Source organism: Bubalus bubalis, chromosome 2 (genome assembly GCF_019923935.1).
Source record: "Bubalus bubalis isolate 160015118507 breed Murrah chromosome 2, NDDB_SH_1, whole genome shotgun sequence".
Lineage (NCBI taxonomy): Eukaryota > Metazoa > Chordata > Mammalia > Artiodactyla > Bovidae > Bubalus > Bubalus bubalis.
The window spans coordinates 9,460,690-9,478,602 of NC_059158.1; the positions used below are offsets into that span (position 1 = coordinate 9,460,690).

The 17,913-nt window shown below is 45.7% G+C and overlaps 1 protein-coding gene across 1 annotated transcript in view; it reads right to left on the reverse strand.

Moving 5' to 3' along the window:
- Positions 1-15,338, reverse strand: part of RANBP9 (RAN binding protein 9) — a 72,559-nt gene extending 57,221 nt beyond the window's left edge. The window contains exons 1-2 of the mRNA XM_025265889.3: positions 14,438-15,338; positions 374-485 (exon numbers count right to left, since the gene is read on the reverse strand). Coding sequence (XP_025121674.3) covers positions 374-485; positions 14,438-15,029 — 704 coding nt within the window. The 5' untranslated portion in view covers positions 15,030-15,338. The remainder of the gene's footprint in view (positions 1-373; positions 486-14,437) is intronic.
- Between the last annotated feature and the right edge of the window lie 2,575 nt (positions 15,339-17,913).

The window sequence follows — 17,913 nt, forward strand, 5'->3', positions numbered from 1 at the left end:
CTGTGAATCACCTTTTGGTTTTGGTTAACTATCTTTGAGAGGATTTAACTTTTCAGTGGAATTCAGAAAATGGCAGTGTAAGAAAGGCATGGAAAATGAGTCATTAACTTTCTATTGTTTTATTCCAATTCTCCGTTTTAACAAGAAACCTACCAGAAAAATCTGGTAATTTTATCAACTCAAGTGTTAACTTCAATGACTATTTAAGCAGAACCAGATAAAACCTGCTATACTAGAATATTCAGATTCCACTCTTTCAATTACCAAAATTTTCCAAAAAATTCAAATTTCTCAATTACATCATAAACGGTTATGAATGAAAACAAAAATAATTACCCGTAAACAGATTTTTCCCACCAAAATTTACACTTACCCATCTCTTCCCTTACTGACAATTTTTACTTCAAAGTAATAAATCCCACAGGCTGCTGGTATTGGATGCGTAGCACGAACTGATGCCGCATCTTTTGGGGTTTTGCCATGACCTGCATCAGGAACAGGAAGAAAGACAATCAAGACAGATATTCAAGTGAAAATCTTAACTCAGGAACGAACACAGCTTTTGAATGATATATACATTTCTACTCTCATCAGTACAAATAATCAAAGAGTTAGTAACACTCTAATTACAATTAATCCAATATGCAAAACAGCACAAGTTAAACACGGAACTCTTCACAGTTACTAGTTTTGGTGAAATTTCAGAATCTAATAAGCACGTTGAACCTAGTAATCCTTTTTGCAAATTAAAAAAATATTTTAAGGTAAACAATACTTTTAAGAGACAAAAGGATACACTTTAAGAACATGATGAGAATGAGATTCATTTTATTATATCTAAATTTGCATATAATTTGTAAAATTCCTAAACAACACATTTTTGCCAAATGACCTTTTTAAACCAGAAGCATCTATATCATTGACATATACAATTAGATTGAATTGGTGAAACAGCTTTCTTACTTTAAGAATTTACAAAGCTGTTCTTTGACATACTTTGATCATTAATTCTATACAGAGGCTGATCCATAAAAGCTCTGTAGTCAATCACAGCCTACTGAGAAGCATATCTGCCCTCCAGTTGTCTTTTCTTTTTTAAGAAAGGAAATGAATATACCATACTATTGCTGACAAAACCAGACAATGGCTTTTAAACTTTTACATATTAGCTATTCCTCAATCTAATCGCAGAGAATTTTATTCACTAATATCACATCCCCCACTATGTCTATCACCCAAGACACAAATTATCTTGAAAGCCAGCGTGTGAACAAAACCATGTGAGCAAGAGAAAATATGCCCAAATATGCCCATAAAACCACCAGAAGAAAAAAAAAAACAAACCACCAGAAGAGTAAAGACAGAAGCTGAAGCAGCCTGTCAGAAAGTACTCAGAGTGAATGAGACAAGCCCCACAATCCCCAAAAGAGCTGATGAGAAATAAAGCTCTAAGTCATTACTCAGGTGTTCCAGTTAGATATGCTTCACCCAGTACAGTCATTAATCTTTCAGTCATACTATACCACTACCTTCATGGGTAGCAGAATTCCCCTTCTTAAATTTAACATGATTGTTTTAAAACTAAACCCTTCTTTTAAGTCAAAAACTATACTGGCTATACAATAACCATCACACATCAATGAGATCCTATCTTTTCTTACCACATGCTCTGTCAAATATCAATGCATATCCTACCATTAAACAGTTGAGTGTGCACTCGCAGTGCAATTAGCACATGGTCACACGGCCTAAAAGAAGCAGAATGAGCTCAGCCACTCTCGTCTACTACCATTCAAAGAGGTCTTAAGTATACATATTATGGACACAAGTTTTCAGCCCAGGACAACTGAGAGGTGATAAACTTAGCTAGGAAGATAACAATGGAAGTGGCAATGTACAGATGCTGATATAACTGCTTTAACATAAGTAGGTAATATTTACACTGAGCTAAGTGCAAGTAAAATGTAACAGCACAACCAGTCCATTCTGAAGGAGATCAGCCGTGGGATTTCTTTGGAAGGAATGATGCTAAAGCTGAAACTCCAGTACTTTGGCCACCTCATGCGAAGAGTTGACTCACTGGAAAAGACCCTGATGCTGGGAGGGATTGGGGGCAGGAGGAGAAGGGGATGACAGAGGATAAGATGGCTGGATGGCATCACTGACTCGATGGACGTGAGTCTGAGTGAACTCCAGGAATTGGTGATGGACAGGGAGGCCTGGTGTGCTGCGATTCATGGGGTCGCAAAGAGTCGGACACGACTGAGCGACTGAACTGAACTGAAGTGGAACAAAAATATAACAGCACAAATCTGAAGAATGATATGCTAATCACTTTTTAAAAACTGAAATTTTATAAATTATGGTTTCAGCAAAACATCTTCTACAGTAAAATTATGTTCAAATAATTGAGCTGCCTGGGAAAAGGTCATGTAAAGGAAAACCATTTTTAGAATTGAGACAGCTAAAAATAAATCTAAAGAAAACCCCAATTAACCCAGGAGTCCTAAATCGACCAGGCTTTATTTTGGTTTTGGCTTTTCTGAAGAGACGTGCTCAAAACTTTTAGGGATAAGGGAATCTGAAACTATACTTATTAACAGTATGTGATAACAGATGACGTATATTTAATACTACGTGAAAGGCACCATTCTAAAAGCACTGTACTGACATAGAAAACAAACTTACAGTTACCAAAAGGGATGGGGCTGGGGTGGATGTATTAGGAGTTTGAGATTAACATACACACACTACTATACAGACAAACAAGGACCTACTGCACAGCACAGAGAACTATATTCAATATCTTGTAATAACTTACAATGGAAAAGAATCTAGAAAATCTATATGCATGTGTAACTGAATTACCATGCTGCATCTGACACACACACACACAATGTAAACTAACTGTACTTCGATTTTGAAAATGGTAAATAAGCAAATAAAAGCACTGTGTTTATTAGCTCATTTAATATTCAAAACAAGCCATGAAGTAGGTACTATTTATTACCATTTCACACTTGAGGAAGCCAAAGGAAGAAACTCAGGTCTCACTGCTGACTGAGAGTCCCAAACCAGGATCTGTGCCGGGATTTAAACTCAAGCAGCCTGATCCAGAGCAAGCCCTGAACCCACAGGAAGGATTTAGTTACCATGGCATTCTGGGATCACTTCACAAGTACTCCCACTTCCTATTTAAGCTACTTCTATGAGAAAAGAAAAAGAAAACTAATATTTGAGCGTAAACAATCTCTCAAAGCATTAGGTGCTTTTGTATAGATTTTTTCTCATTCAACATCTGTGAAATAGGTATAATTTCACCTCATTTTTGGAGACGGCAATGGCACCCCACTCCAATTACTCTTGCCTGGAAAATCCCATGGACCGAGGAGCCTGGTGGGCTGCAGTCCATGGGGTCGCTAAGAGTCAGACACGACTGAGCGACTTCCCTTTCACTTTCCACTTTCATGCATTGGAGAAGGAAATGGCAACCCACTCCAGTGTTCTTGCCTGGAGAATCCCAGGGACGGGGGAGCCTGGTGGGCTGCCGTCCATGGGGTCGCACAGAGTCGGACACGACTGAAGCGACTTAGCAGCAGCAGCAACAACCTCATTTTTTAAAAATGAAGAAATTCTTACAGAGGTAATATAACTTGCCCCAAATTGGTAGAATCATGCATTAAATCCATGTCTGAATTAAAATCCCCTACATTTTACTACTGTGCAAAAATAACTGTAAAGAATTACACAATCTTAGGTCTCCAAGACTAGTATATTATGGTTTACCAAGACACTATAGAAAAATTCTGTAAAGGTTAAAAGGATTTGCTTCATTTTAAAATGAACTTTAAAAGGTAAAGACCCAGGAGAAAGGCGAGATGTAAGATTAAAAGGATGCATACTATTTTTAGGTGAGACTAGTAATATCATAGCAAAGGGCCTGTTTCTAATAACATTTGTCGGCCGGAAGTATATTACCTTAAATTTTGTGGTAACCAAAGTACAACCTCACATTACCCAAGTGCACATTTTAAAAACCACAGTCTTCAAGGTTAAGTGTTTTCTAGATGGTTCAAGAAGAAAACACATGTGTTGCTTCAGGATTCTAAGGCTCCCTTGCACACCATCTGCTGACTGCATTTAACTGGACAGTTCTGAATAAAGCCCCCACCCCTAGAACCCACGGCTCTCCAACGAGCAGCCAAGTGCCGTTCTGAAAACATACCTCAGTCTTCCTTGTACCACTAGCCTCCAGTACGACTAACGTCCTCCCTTTCAGCCGAGAAAAAGATAAACTTCCTGAAAACCCCGTCTGACCTCTCCCTCCCTCTGCGTTTCCCACCTCTTCCTTTTGGCTCCAGCCACCCTGGCCAGGCCAGGCAGTGCCCACGCAACTCCCTCGAACTGGAGAGCGGTGCCCTTCCTTCTCAGCTTTTCTATCTCAGCTGAAGATTTACTTCCTCAACTGTTCTTTCTCTAATCTCTCTGACTCAGTCTAACCTTGTTTACAGGACCTCCATACAACATTCACACACATAACACTCATATGTGATTATTTTATTGTTTCTGCATTTCAATTCCTGGACCTCTTTTTTCCCCATGGACTTCCACTCTAATTTTGACCATTCTTCCTGGAGCCATGCTCTGGATTCAGACATCACCTGAAACTACTCCACGGCAGAAACATCAAATTCTAATAAAGTCTATCTTGCTACTGAACACACTTCTTGAATACAAATTAGCTCACATGCACTTGATAAATACGGGAATGATTGCAGAATAAAGAAGTCATTCGGTTCATAACAGCTTTTCCCCAGTACATTAATGAATTAAAGGGAAAATTTCAGCAATATACAAAAGGACCTAAATCAAAAGAGCTGGGATTCCTACAGAAGTGTATTCCTATTGTCCCTGGTGTTTGGTGGCTTCAGAAACTGCTATACTAACCACCATATTAAGCCATCTGGGAAAAATTCAACAGCAGCACAGACCAAAAGTGCTGCAATACTTCTCTGTTTATATCCGTATGGATTCATGCATCTCATGCCTACTTGTTTTACACTTCGGGTTACCGTTCAAGGCCAGCTCGTGTCTCCTGCTCCTCAGCTGTGCCCCGTTCAGCCACTGGGCGCTTTTCAGTTGGCGGCTCTGGCGCTCTGATACCCCTCCATTTGTGTTTTTTTATTTTTTGTTACTTTCTGGCTATGCAGATGCTGGAAGCTCATCTGGCTGATTTCCTGCCCCAGTCCTAGAATCAGTCATTTCTCTAAGCAGCCCTGGCTCCTTTTATGGACAAATGGCATTAGAATCCGAGATCTAGATACTAGGTACACTCACTGTTGGGCTTCCCAGGCACAGCTGTAAAGAATCCACCTGCCAATGCAGGAGACACGAGACATGGGTTCAATCTCTGGGCTGGGAAGACGCCAGGAGAAGGAATGGCAACCCACTCTGGTATTCTTGCCTGGAGAATCCCATGAACCGAGGAGCCTGGCGGGCTACAGTCCACAGAGTCGCAGAGTCGGACACTAACACTTTCACTTCAGTATACACGCTATACACATCTATATAATTTATGTAATTATCTGTGTAAATATTAAACTAAACAACCAACTCTAATCCATTACCACATGGATCATTCTAACCACTTCAATGCTGAGAAACCTAGCTCCTACTGTCCACCATCCATTGATTTAATCGTTAAATTCCAGTTTACGTGGATAATAGTATCAGAACTGTTAACCCATATCCCCCTGAGGTACAGCTTATCAACAAGAATTTGGCGCTTATCTACTTTCATTTACCTTTTTTAGTTTTATAGACTCCACTGATTTCCAGTAACTTGTCAGCACCTTTTCCCTCCTTTCCTGAGACTGTTTCATATATTTGCAGTATAGTTAGACTGCTTTGTCACATTTCACATTCTATCCTGGGATCCCCCCAACCTTTCTCTCAAGTAATTTTTTAAAAATATGTACTAAACCAAAACTACAATGAGACATCACATCACACTGCTCAGAATGGCTATCATCAAAAAATCCACAAATAACAAATGCTGGAGAGGGTGTGGAGAGAAGGGAACCTTCCTGCTACTGTGTGGGAATGTAAATTGGTATCGCCACTGTGGAGAATAATATGGAAGTTCCTTAAATAGAGCTATCATATGACCTACAACCCTACTCAGGGGCATGGATCTAGTGAAAACTGTGATCCAAAAGAAAAACATGCACCCCAGTATTCATTGTAGCGCTGTTTACAACAGCCAAGACATGGAAGCAACCTAAATGCCCATCGACAGAGGAAAGGATAAAGAAGATGTGGAACACATATACAATGGACTATTACTCTGCCATTAAAAAGAATGAAATAATGCCATCTGCAGCAACATGGATGGACCCAAAGAGCGTCATACCAAGTGAGGTAAGTCAAACAGAGAAGGAGAAATACTGAATGATATCCCTTTATGTGGAATCTAAAAAGAAATGATACAAACGAACTTACGTACAAAACAGAAAGACTGAGAAAACAAACTTCTGGTTGCAGCATGAGGGGTGGGATAGTTAGGGACTTTGGGACGCTCATGTACACACTGCGATACTTAAAACGGATAACCAGTAAGAACCTCCTGTGCAGCACGTGGACCTCTGCTCAATGTTATGTGCCAGCCTGGATGGGAGGGCGGTGGGAGAGAATGGATACATGTGTATGGACGGCCGAGTCCCTTTGCCAGTCACCTGAAACGATCACAACACTGTCAACTGGCTATACCCCAGTACAAAATAAAACGTTGAAAGTTTGGGGGGGGAATGCATGTATTAAGGTTCACCTTAAAAAATAATAATTTTAATTTATTTATTTTTGGCTGTGCCAGGTCCGCATTGCTGCGCAGGCTTTCCGTAGCTGCGGAGAGCAGGGGCCACTCTTCACGGCAGTGAGAGGGCCTCTCACCGCAGTGGCTTCTCCTGCTGCTGAGCACAGGCTCCAGAGCTTTCAGGCTCCAGTAGCTGCAGCTCCCGGGCTCCAGAGCACAGGCTCAGGAGTTGGGGTGCACAGGCTTAGTTACTTCAAGGCACGTGGGGTCTTCCTGGATCAGGGATCAAACCCGTGTCTCCTGCATTGGCAGGCAGATTCCTCACCACTGAGCCACCAGGGAAACCCCAGTTGCTTACTTTTGATTAAACAGGAACTTACATCGCTAACAGGGAAGACCAGGCCTACGGGTTGAACGCCAGGAGGGATCAGCAGCCTGTGATATCAGGCACACATGGGAGTGGGAATTTAACCAGGCTTGTATTTTATTAGAACTGTTATTTTTGTAGTGCTCTGGTTACAAAGTTCCACAGGTTTTAAGTGGTCTGCCCCAGCCCTATTTTCCCCAAAAGCCCTGTTACTTTTAGTGTGCAATTCTGTGGAAAACATGAGGTTTTCCCAGCAACTGAATTCTGGCATTACAGCGGCAAGGTCGACGTCTTCCCCAGGACACAGCCTCCTATCCTCTCCCCTTCCTAAAGAACTCACTTCTGCACTTCAAAATCCAGGGAACTTCGGCTCACTGAACTCTTTCTTGTTTGTTTTTCCTCTTTCAGGACAATATACATGGTAATTATTTTAAAGCGCTCAAATGTCTTGATTTCCCTCACATGCCTACCCTTCCATCACAGGCAGCAAAACCACAGCCTAAATCAATGTTACAAGCCATCTTCCCCACTTGTGCACCAGGCGGCTGGCCTTTGCCAAATACACGTCCAAACATCTTGCAAATAGTCACCTCTATGAACAAATGATGTCAGCAGGGACCCCCACCGATATCCACAGCACACAGACATCTTCAGAATGAGGGACATGGCTCACACCCTCACCGTTCACCTTAGGCTTTAAGTCCTCTATCTGAATTCAGTGAGCAAACTGCCTCGCCTCCTGTCTCACAAAACGGGACTTAAGTGGGGCTCCACCGTTATACGTGGTTACGTTCTCCTCTCCGCTGCCTTACTGCTAACTGGTGGCCTCTCTCACTATTATCGAAGGGCCAGTACGTATTTCTCCCTTCTTCAAGGCCAAGCATCTTCAGCTTCTGAACCACTTTCCTCCCTCCATGTCCTCACTCTGCCAGCCTCCCAAGCTCATATTTTCACCTTTCTCCTCTTTACTCTCCTTCCCTTCAAGCTATAAGGGCACAGTGTCCCCAAAATGCATACACGTTCCATAAACCATATGCCTCTGTGTTACAAAGCACTGTGAGTGATGCACGGGGGCTGGTGGCGAGCACAATGACCTTTCTCCCCTAACTTTACGGTAATAAAACCAGGTATCATTACTATTTATCTTATTTGTTAAAACACATTAAATCCTGTAGACATTTACTACTGTCACCTAACTTGTCACTTCAGTTTTATACCCACAACCAGAGTAAAATGAGACCTACTTAGAAATGATACAGTAGTCTCTAACACAGTTCTGTCCAAAGGATTCTCGGGGATAATTTTGATTATGTGGATTTTCATCGTATATGCTGACGTTACAAGCTCATTTTCAGATATCAGTGAGTCACAATACCAGCCACATCAAAGAAAAAACAAAAAATCGGCCCTATCCTCCATTCCCCTCCAGGTACCACCTAATCTCCTTCCTCGTCTACATTCCTCAAGAATAATTTGTATTCACCATCCTTTCTGCTTGGTCCCTTCTATTCACCCTGATTTCTGCCCCTGTCACCCACTTCACACTGCTCTGCCTAAGGTCACAGTGACCTAACTTCCAAATCCAGTGGAAACTCTCCTGTGCCTATTTCACTAAACCCGTCTGTTGCCTTTGACGCTCAAGTTCACTTCCTCATTTCTGACACTCCACTCCTCTGCTCAGCTTCTGTGACACAACCCTCCCCTCTGTGCAGGTGCCTCTTAACTGCTCCTCCTTGGGCTCCCTCCAGTTTTCAATGTTGCTGTTGGCTCAGGATTCCACGCTCAGCCCACTGCTCCTCTCACTTTACTTTCTCTCTCAGACACTTGAGTTCCAACCACCAGCTAGCGGTGACTCCCAAGTCGGTCATGACCTTGACCTCTCCCCCAGGATCCCGTCCATGGTGGTAATGCCTGCCCTTCCGAGGAGAAACTGACCCCCACACTGTCCCTACTGAAACAAGGGGGGCCCACACTCCCCTTGTGCCAGGAGGACATTTCGTAACAACATCACACCCCTGCAGGTGACTCAACACAGACGAGCACCCACGAGAAGGCCACCAATTCGCACCACAGCATATAATGAAAAGATCTGTCCAACTGGGAATGTTGGCCATTAGCTAGGCCAACCTGAAAAGGCTCTTGGGAGTTTAAAACAGGAAAAAGGATAAACCAGCTAGTAGGGAAGAGAAGAAAACAACCAGAAACCAGCACTGTCGCTGAGTCACCTAACATTACAATCAAGGGGAAATCGTGAGCTCCAGCTGCGTGCTTATACTGCGCCTCACTGGCTCCAGAAGACCACTAGCTGTTCTTTCTTTAATGCTGTTTCTTTGGCTTCTGCTGGTTTACGCGAAGTCAGATCACATGGCTGAGGTTCACATTTTTACTTATCTCTAAATACACTGTAATATTTCCTTGCCATCAACATTTACTTCACGATTCACTGCAAAAAACTAATAGGGCCAGACACCCAGCACTGGCTTTTTTTTTTTTAAATCACTCCATTGTATCCTGTCAGGGTGATTTCAATACAGATCACAGGTATGTCTTTTTTTCTCTACACCCAACACTGACTAACCAATTCAGGTCCTTATTTCTTCTATGGTCTGCAACAGCCTTCTGAATGAGTCTGCTACTTCCAGTCTTATGGCCCCTGAATCCATCTTCCAATTAGTTGTGTAATCTGACAAAGATGAAAATGAGCCAGTCACTTCCTATTTAAAATCTTCTGATGATTCTTCATCTCCTACAAAATAAGATCCAAGCTCAATGAAATATTCTGTAAGGCCCTGCTGGATCTTTTCCCAGCTGTTCCTTGTCACACACTTACATTCCAACAACCCCATATTGCTTACAGATCCAAACATTTAGAATCATTCTCGCCTCTACACTGTCGTTTATGCCTTTTCCCTTGTAATGTGCAGCCCCTCCTCCTCCCCTTATCATATCCATCTTTTAAGACTAACCACTGGCCTCATCCCCTTCAAGAGGCTGTCCCTCACCCACCAGCTTCACCCCTGCCCACGCAGCCTGCAGTGGACCCCCCTCCCATCTTCCACAGCACTGGGTAACACACCTCCCCAATATGCACACTGCGCAAAGCCCTTTGAGCGCTTTGAATTCAAAGACGGTGTCTTACTCACCTTTGAGTGCTCAGAACCTGGCACAAAGTAAATACTCACTAAAAGCTTGCTAAATAAATAGACAGTTGAGCTTCCCAGGTGGGTCGGTGGTAAAGAATCTGCCTGCAGTACAGGAGATGTGGGTTCAATCCCTGGGTTGGGTAGTTCTGGAGAAACAAATGACAATCCACTCCAGTATTCTTGCCTTGGAAATCTTGTGGACAGAGGAGCCTGGTGGGCTATACAGTCCACAGGGTCGCAAAAGAGCCAGACATGACTTAGTGACTAAACACGACAAGCACTGCTGCTGCTGCTGCTACTAAGTCACTTCAGTCGTGTCCGACTTTTCGCAACCCCATGGACTGCAGCCCACCAGGCTCCTCCGTCCGTGGGATTTTCCAGGCAAGAGTACTGGAGTAGGGTGCCATTTTCTTCTCAACAAGCACTATATACATCAATTGCTTAATAAATCATCACTACAAAAAAAAATATATATGATTATCAGAATTACTTAATTCTTGCAGTTATCAACAAGTACTCCTAAAAAAAACAAAACAAAACAGATTTTCTTTGATGTGGACCTATTTTTAAAGTCTTCATTGAATTTGTTACAATGTTGCTTCTCTTTATGGTTTGGCTTTTTGGCCCTAAGGCATCTGGGATCTTAGCTCCCAGATTAGGGATCCAACTCTGCAATGGAAAGGGAAGTCCCCTCAACTAGCATTCTTAAAGCAAAATTTTGGCAAAGCAAGTTTTTTTTTTTTGGAGAGAAAAACTCAGTTTTTAAATTCCTTGATTTTTAAAGAACATTTTCTGTATCACCTCCCATAAATCTCAAAAGACATTTGTATTGGTAAGCAAGCAAATATGTGTTGAGATATTTGTTCTACCTAAAGCGCAAGAAATTAGCTAGGCGATTAAATTTAGGGAGTGTTCGAGGTCTGCTGCCTGGTGATGCTGAGGGAGGGGAGCTGGGCAACCAAAAGTCCAACCCATTTGCTTACTGTTAATAATGCTTCAATTAGAAGGTGACACTCACTATTTACTTCTTCCTGTCATTCCCAACTTTCACATTCCTTCTAAGCTGCCCTAAATCAGTATAATCCAGGTGTCTGGACTTTTCCATGGCATTAGTGTGCTCCCGGCAGCACTTTCCCCAGAGGAAGTACTTTCAGCATCAACTATTCTTCAAAGTCAACTGTTCTCCAGAAAGTTCTAAATGTGATCACTGGATTTTGTCTAGTTGAGACAATTACGTCTCGTACACACTGAAGAACAGTGAGTTCAGAGTCTGAACGCGAGCTTCCGCTCCCGGCCTGCCTGTGGTGGGGAGCGGTGCTTCCAGGTGCTCCCACTGCCTCGTGCCTTAAACGAGAGCTCTACCACTCTACCCAAATCCAGTAAGATGCTCTTGGTGTATGTATCAAAAAGCTTCGCAAAGTATCCAGACTGTGGTAACGTCACAAACAAAAATCCAACCTGCAACCGAAACATCCAGAACAGTCAGAACTTCTGTCATACTTGTTAAAATGCTTTAGCTGGAATAAACGTAGCATTATAACTAGGTCTAAACTTGTCATATTTGTATTTATTCAAAGCTAACAAGAATTTTAAAAATAAAAGGGGCCATGTTTAAGGATTTCAACAGTTGGGGTATGACTGCTAAACAAGAAGTCTTTTTAAAAATTTTAAGAGTAAACACACCCAATTCCCCTGCAATCTAATCAACTTTGTCTGCATGGCTGGCATTGTTTAACATCAATTCCCTCAAATCACTTAAGGAACCCCACAGCTTCCAAAAAGAGTTAATTCCTACTGAGAAGAACGACATCTTCAAACCAGAATACATTCAGAGCAAAAGAGATCTCTTTTTTCAAAGGTAGGGAAAATTCTCACCATTCTGGAAAATAACTACCTTCAATCTTTTGAAATTTTACAGCATGCAAAAAATACTTTATGAACAGTAGTTTTCAATGTTATTTTGTGCCTTGAAGTTTGATTACCACTGCCTATGACACCTCTCTCCTCTGCTAAGATGCCCAGTAACTTCTCGCGTGGTCCACTCAGAAGGCACACAGAAAAACAACAGGGAAAACACACATGCACACATTAAAATAACAAGGACGAAGCAGAGCGGGGAAGGGACTGCACTTGTGACAAGGGGGAGGGAGGGACAAAGGAGAGGAGGAGAAAGGGAGAGCAAAGATGACCAACAGCAACATCTTTTTTTCCAAAAATAATGGTTTATGTTTACAAAACAGTGAAGTTTCAGAAAGTGAATCTTAGTATTACACAACAGAAAGCAATCAAGAGGCCAACAGGGAAAATAATCCAGACAGCAGTGTCATAAATATTCCCAACTCCAACCAATTTCACATAAGCTGTACTTTTCCCTGACCTGAATCAACAATTTTATGTCAAAGGAGTTAGTCAAACTAGTCAAGGCATGTTACAGTGCGAAATAAACTATAATCACAAATCTCAGATACCATGGAAATTCAGAGCTGGAAATTTCCTTACCAACCCTAGTTCAACTGTCTCATCACTCAGAGGAAGAAACTGAGGCCCTGTCTGGTAATATGCCTAAAATCACAAACGATGCCAGGATTCAGAAAGCTAGAATTCTTTGTTCAATAATACCCTGTATCTTCTGTCTCTGATTTTATAAGCTAACTATCAACCATCAACCATAAAATTTCAAGTTCTGTCGAGTCTAACAAAAAGCATTCTGGTAGTCTGATCAGAAGCGAACACTTCGTTACAGCAATGTTCACACAAAACACAAAAGTAATAGCTTTCAGAGGAGGGTATTAATAAAACATCCTAACATAAAAAAAACAAAGGTCTGGTATTTTGAAATTTTCAGTCACTTAGACTAAGAGCCAGAGATAGCATTTAAAATTGAAAGTTCTCTGGATCTATGAATAAAAGGAAGAACTATTCAACAAGGCCTATTTTTGTGCATATTCTTTGCTGCCAAATCATTTGGAAGATTTCTGTGGCTATTTCTCCTTTCTGATTAAATAGTAACTTATTTATCAAGGTTCTTCTCAAATTTCAGTCCGGTAAACTTTAAGAATTTCACCACAATGGTTGTTTATACCCTCTATATCCATGTCACTAGGATCTGAGTAAGACCCTCCCTTTGAAGCCAATCAAAAATGAGGCTGCTTTGAATGTAAAAGCAGCAGGTTTGGGGCCTAAAAAACTGGATTTGTTTTCAGATTGACTGATATAATGGATTGATTTCCGACCCCCCCCCCCAGACATGTAAACTTGATGCATGCTATTAATTTGGGCTACATTTCAAAAATTCCCATGGCAATTAATAATTTTATATACAACTAATCTGCTTAAAGCTTTGTTTTACATAGGAGAGATAGGTGAGGGGAGGAGGGACACAAGAGCACTAGCCTAAGGCCTTTTTTTTTTTTAACTGCAGGTGGAAAACAGAAGCCAATTTTCTTTAAAACACTAAAAAACGTGTTTAAAAACAAAAAAAAAAATCCTGTTTTCCAAGAGACTTTATATAACGCCAACATACAAATATAGGGCATTTCCAATCGGTAGTGGTACGTTTCTGCTCCCCCAAGACAACACGTCTTCCTGAGGTTTCAACCTCTCTCACCCTCCAGTTGCTTTTATGGACATAACACGGACGACAAACTTCGGTCGCCGGTCCTTTTGTCGTCTCCCCTAGAAAATCTCTGGCCTAATTTGGGGCAAACCCCCCCACGGATCACTCCTCCCCCCCTATACATCCCTGCTCTCCCTTGATTAGAAATTAATACCCCAGAATCGTGCCTCTCTTCACCCCTCCCACCGCCCCCCACGTAAGAGAGCGCCTGACCCACCACCACCTGGAGAACAATGTAAACCTAACTGAGAACCCACAGATTTCCTCCATCCCGGCCCGACGATTTATCTCAAAAGGCAATCAGAAAGCGAGTTATGTCCTGTCATCCTGGATTCCCCCGAGGTGTCCTGCTCCCGGCCTGGGATTTCCAGCTCCCACTCTACACGCAGGGAGCCTTAACCCTCACCACCCCTTCCCTCGATCGCCCCCCGCGGACCCCGAGCCCGGCCCCGGAGCGGCGGGCGAGCCGCGGGCCCCGGCTCCCGGCGCACGCCCCGCACCTTTGTAGTGCACCCGCAGGTTGTTCTGAGACAGGCCGATGTAGCTGAACTTGTCCTTCGGGCTCCAGGACCGCGGCAGCGGCGTCTCCTGCTCGTCCACAGCCGGGTAAAGGCGCTTCAGCCGCCGCTGCAGCTCCTTCTCCTGCTCGTTCAGGGCCGAGTCCCCGTGCGGGAAGGGCGCCGCGGCGCTGCTGCCCGCCGCCGGGGCCGGGGCCGGGGCGCCTCCGGCCGGGCCGGAGCCCGCGGAGAGGCCCGGGGGAGCGGGGGTCGCGCCGGCGGGGGCGGCCGCCGAAGCGGGTGGCGGCGGCGGCGGGGGCGGCGGCGGCGGCGGGGCTGCTGTGGCCGGGGGCGGCGGCGGCGGCGGCGGCGGCGGCGGGTGCAGGAGCAGGGCGGCCGCCGCGGCCCCCAAGCCGCCGCCGCCGCCGCCGCCGCCGCCGGGAGAGCCGGCCGGAGACGAGCCGGCGCTGACGGCCGGGGGCGCCGGCAGGACTCCGGGCACGGGGGCCGCAGCCGCCGGCGGGGGCGGCGGGAGCTGCTGCTGCTGCTGTTGTTGTGGCTGCGGCGGCGGCGGCGGCGGCGGCTGCCCGGACATCCCGGCCGCGACTCAGCCTGCGGCCGCCTCCGCCTCCTCTCTCCTTCCTCCTCCGCTTCCCGGGGGCGCTGTGGCGGCGGCCGCCGGCACCAGGCGCCCAGTCCGCCCGCCCCGGAAGCAGGCGGCCGGCCGCGCGCCCAGACGGAGGGAGCGCGACGGTTGGGGAGCTCGCAGCCGGGGCAGTAGGTGGGCGGCGGGCCCCGGGCCCCCGAGAGAACGTTAGCCGGAGCGCGGGCCCGGAACAAGGCGCCGAGGCCGCAGCGAGGCGGGGCGGGGGATGAGAGCGCGGTGCCGGCCGCCGCGGCCGCTGCTCTCGCGGCTGTTTCCCTGCGGGCGGGCCCGGCCGGCGCGAGACGCTGCGCGCGGGCGGTGCTGCGAGGGGGCGGGGCCGGAGCGCGAGCGCGGCGCGGAAGGCGGGACCGAGCGAGGGGGCAGGGCCGGAGCGCGAGAAGAAGCGCGCGGGCGGTGCAGCGAAGGGGCGGGACCGGAGCTCGAGGGGGCGGGGCCGGGAGAGGGGCGGGGCCGCGCGGGCGGCGGAGGGCGGGCCCGTGCGGGTCCAGGCGCCGGGTTCGGGCTGCTAGGGGCACGCGCGCGGTCGGAGGAGGGTCGCCGGGCTGCCGGCGGGCCGGCCGCTGGCGTCCCCGCCTCTGCCGGGAGCCCCGCCCGCCCGGCACACTCTCCTCCTACCTGACTTCTTTTTGTTGCCGTCGCCCCGCCCCCGGCACCGTAGGGTCGCCTCTGGCGCGGCCCGGCCGCTTCCCATCCAGGCGAAAGCAATCGAGCCCCGCTGGGAAAGCCGCGAGCCCGGTCGGCGGACCCCCGAGACCAGCGGGACCGCCCCGGCTCCCGGAGCCCAAATCGGGTCCGTGAGTGAGCCGTCCGGGGCTTGCCCGGGTTCTGCTCGAGCTCGTGCCCCGGGACAGGGCCCTGTTTGCCGCCTCCCTCTTGATGACCCAACTGTTCCGCATCCTTCACAGTTATGTTAATACCCATTTCTAAAGGGAAAGTCTCCCGCTTAAACCAGGGAGCGTCTTATTAATTAATTTTATGAGGCCTTAAAAGTGAACCTCTGGTGGCAGAAGGTGTCACTAATTTATTAGGAGTGCTAATAAAGAGTGGCATGTCATCGGAGAGCAGGAACACGAAATTACAAGTTGTATTTAGGAAGGGCTTATGCTGCTACTGCTGCTGCTACTGCTAAGTCGCTTCAGTCGTGTCCTACTCTGTGCGACCCCATAGATGGCAGCCCACCAGGCTCCTCTGTCCCTGGGATTCTCCAGGCGAGAATACTAGAGTGGGTTGCCATTTCCTTCTCCAATGCATGCATGGATGCTAAGTCGCTTCAGTCGTGTCCGACTCTGTGCCACCCTATGGACTGCAGCCCACCAGGCTCCTCCGTCCACAGGATTCTCCAGGCAAGAATACTGGAGTGGGTTGCCATTTCCTTCTCCAGGAAGGGCTTCTAGAGGCGTCCAAACACTTTGCAGACTCGTTAATTTTCATAACAAACATCTTTATTAGGTAGCAATGAATTATGCCCATTTTTAAAACAAGGAACTATTCACTGAGGCCAGCAGAGTCAAAAATAGGACTTCCTACTTTGCAATTCCCAACAGTGCTTTGGTTGGTCGACTGATTGGCACAACTGGTCAAGCGTTGCTCTCCGACCCCTCCCAACCTTACTATTTTGTTTTCACCACTTCTCCTTAAATTATCCTTTACTTAGCTGGCAAAATCGAGCTTTACAGTGTGTAATCTACACGATATAAATTATAGTGTTTTGTTTGCTTCCAAAGATATGATGGTAATTGTTTGGCCAAATAAGCAAAGAACATTCCTTGCTGAATAGAGAATTATTTGTCTTGAAGAGAGTAGATAAATGGTGACTTAATTGAAGGCCCTCAAGGGCTGGCCAGAACTAATAGTCATTCAGTCTAATTTCTCCCTGAATTGCCCAGCCACTAGATGCCCTGTTGCTCTTTAATAAAAATATCTGATAATTCTAACCTAACACTTGATGACTTTTTTCAAGCCACTGCACTTTAAATTACATGAAGTCATTGTATTTAAATTGTTCCAAGATTGTCATTTATATTACAGTAAGGAGTTAATTGTAAGCCAAGCTTTATTTAAATATTGGCTAGCCAAGGTAGCAGAGAAGGCAATGGCATCCCACTCCAGTACTCTTTCCTGGAAAATCCCATGGACGGAGGAGCCTGGAAGGCTGCAGTTCATGGGGTCGCTGAGGGTCCGGACACAACAGAGAGACTTCACTTTCACTTTTCACTTTCATGCATTGGAGAAGGAAATGGCAACCCACTCCAGTGTTCTTGCCTGGAGAATCCCAGGGACGGGGGAGCCTGGTGGGCTGCTGTCTATGGGGTCACACAGAGTTGGACACGACTGAAGTGACTTAGCAGCAGCAACAGCCAAGGTAGAATAAGTGAGCTCCAAGTCTCATCCAACTTGCTTAAAGTAGTCAGCAAGGTTTTATTTACGAAGGTGTATTTTCTCCTGTCGGCACACTGAGAAACCATTTAGAAGTTTACATATGCTTAGGAACAACTGAGAGAAGAAAAGTAGCTGATATTATATTGGAAGTTTTTTATAGGGGTGACTAGTTACTTACCAAACAGGCAGCCTCAAGAAATTAATGATTTCAGTTGTGTAAATTTCAGGATTCTGTAAAGCAGGCCCTTCCTTATCCTGAAAGTTTCAGAAAACAGCAACATCATTTTAGAAAGCCACAAATTCATCGTGTTTATGTGCTATCCTTAGTTGCTTCAGTCGTCTCCAACTCTTCGCGACCCCATGAACTGCAGCCCGCCAGGCTCCTCCGTCCTTAGAATTCTCCAGGCAAGAATACTGGAGTGGGTAGCCATTT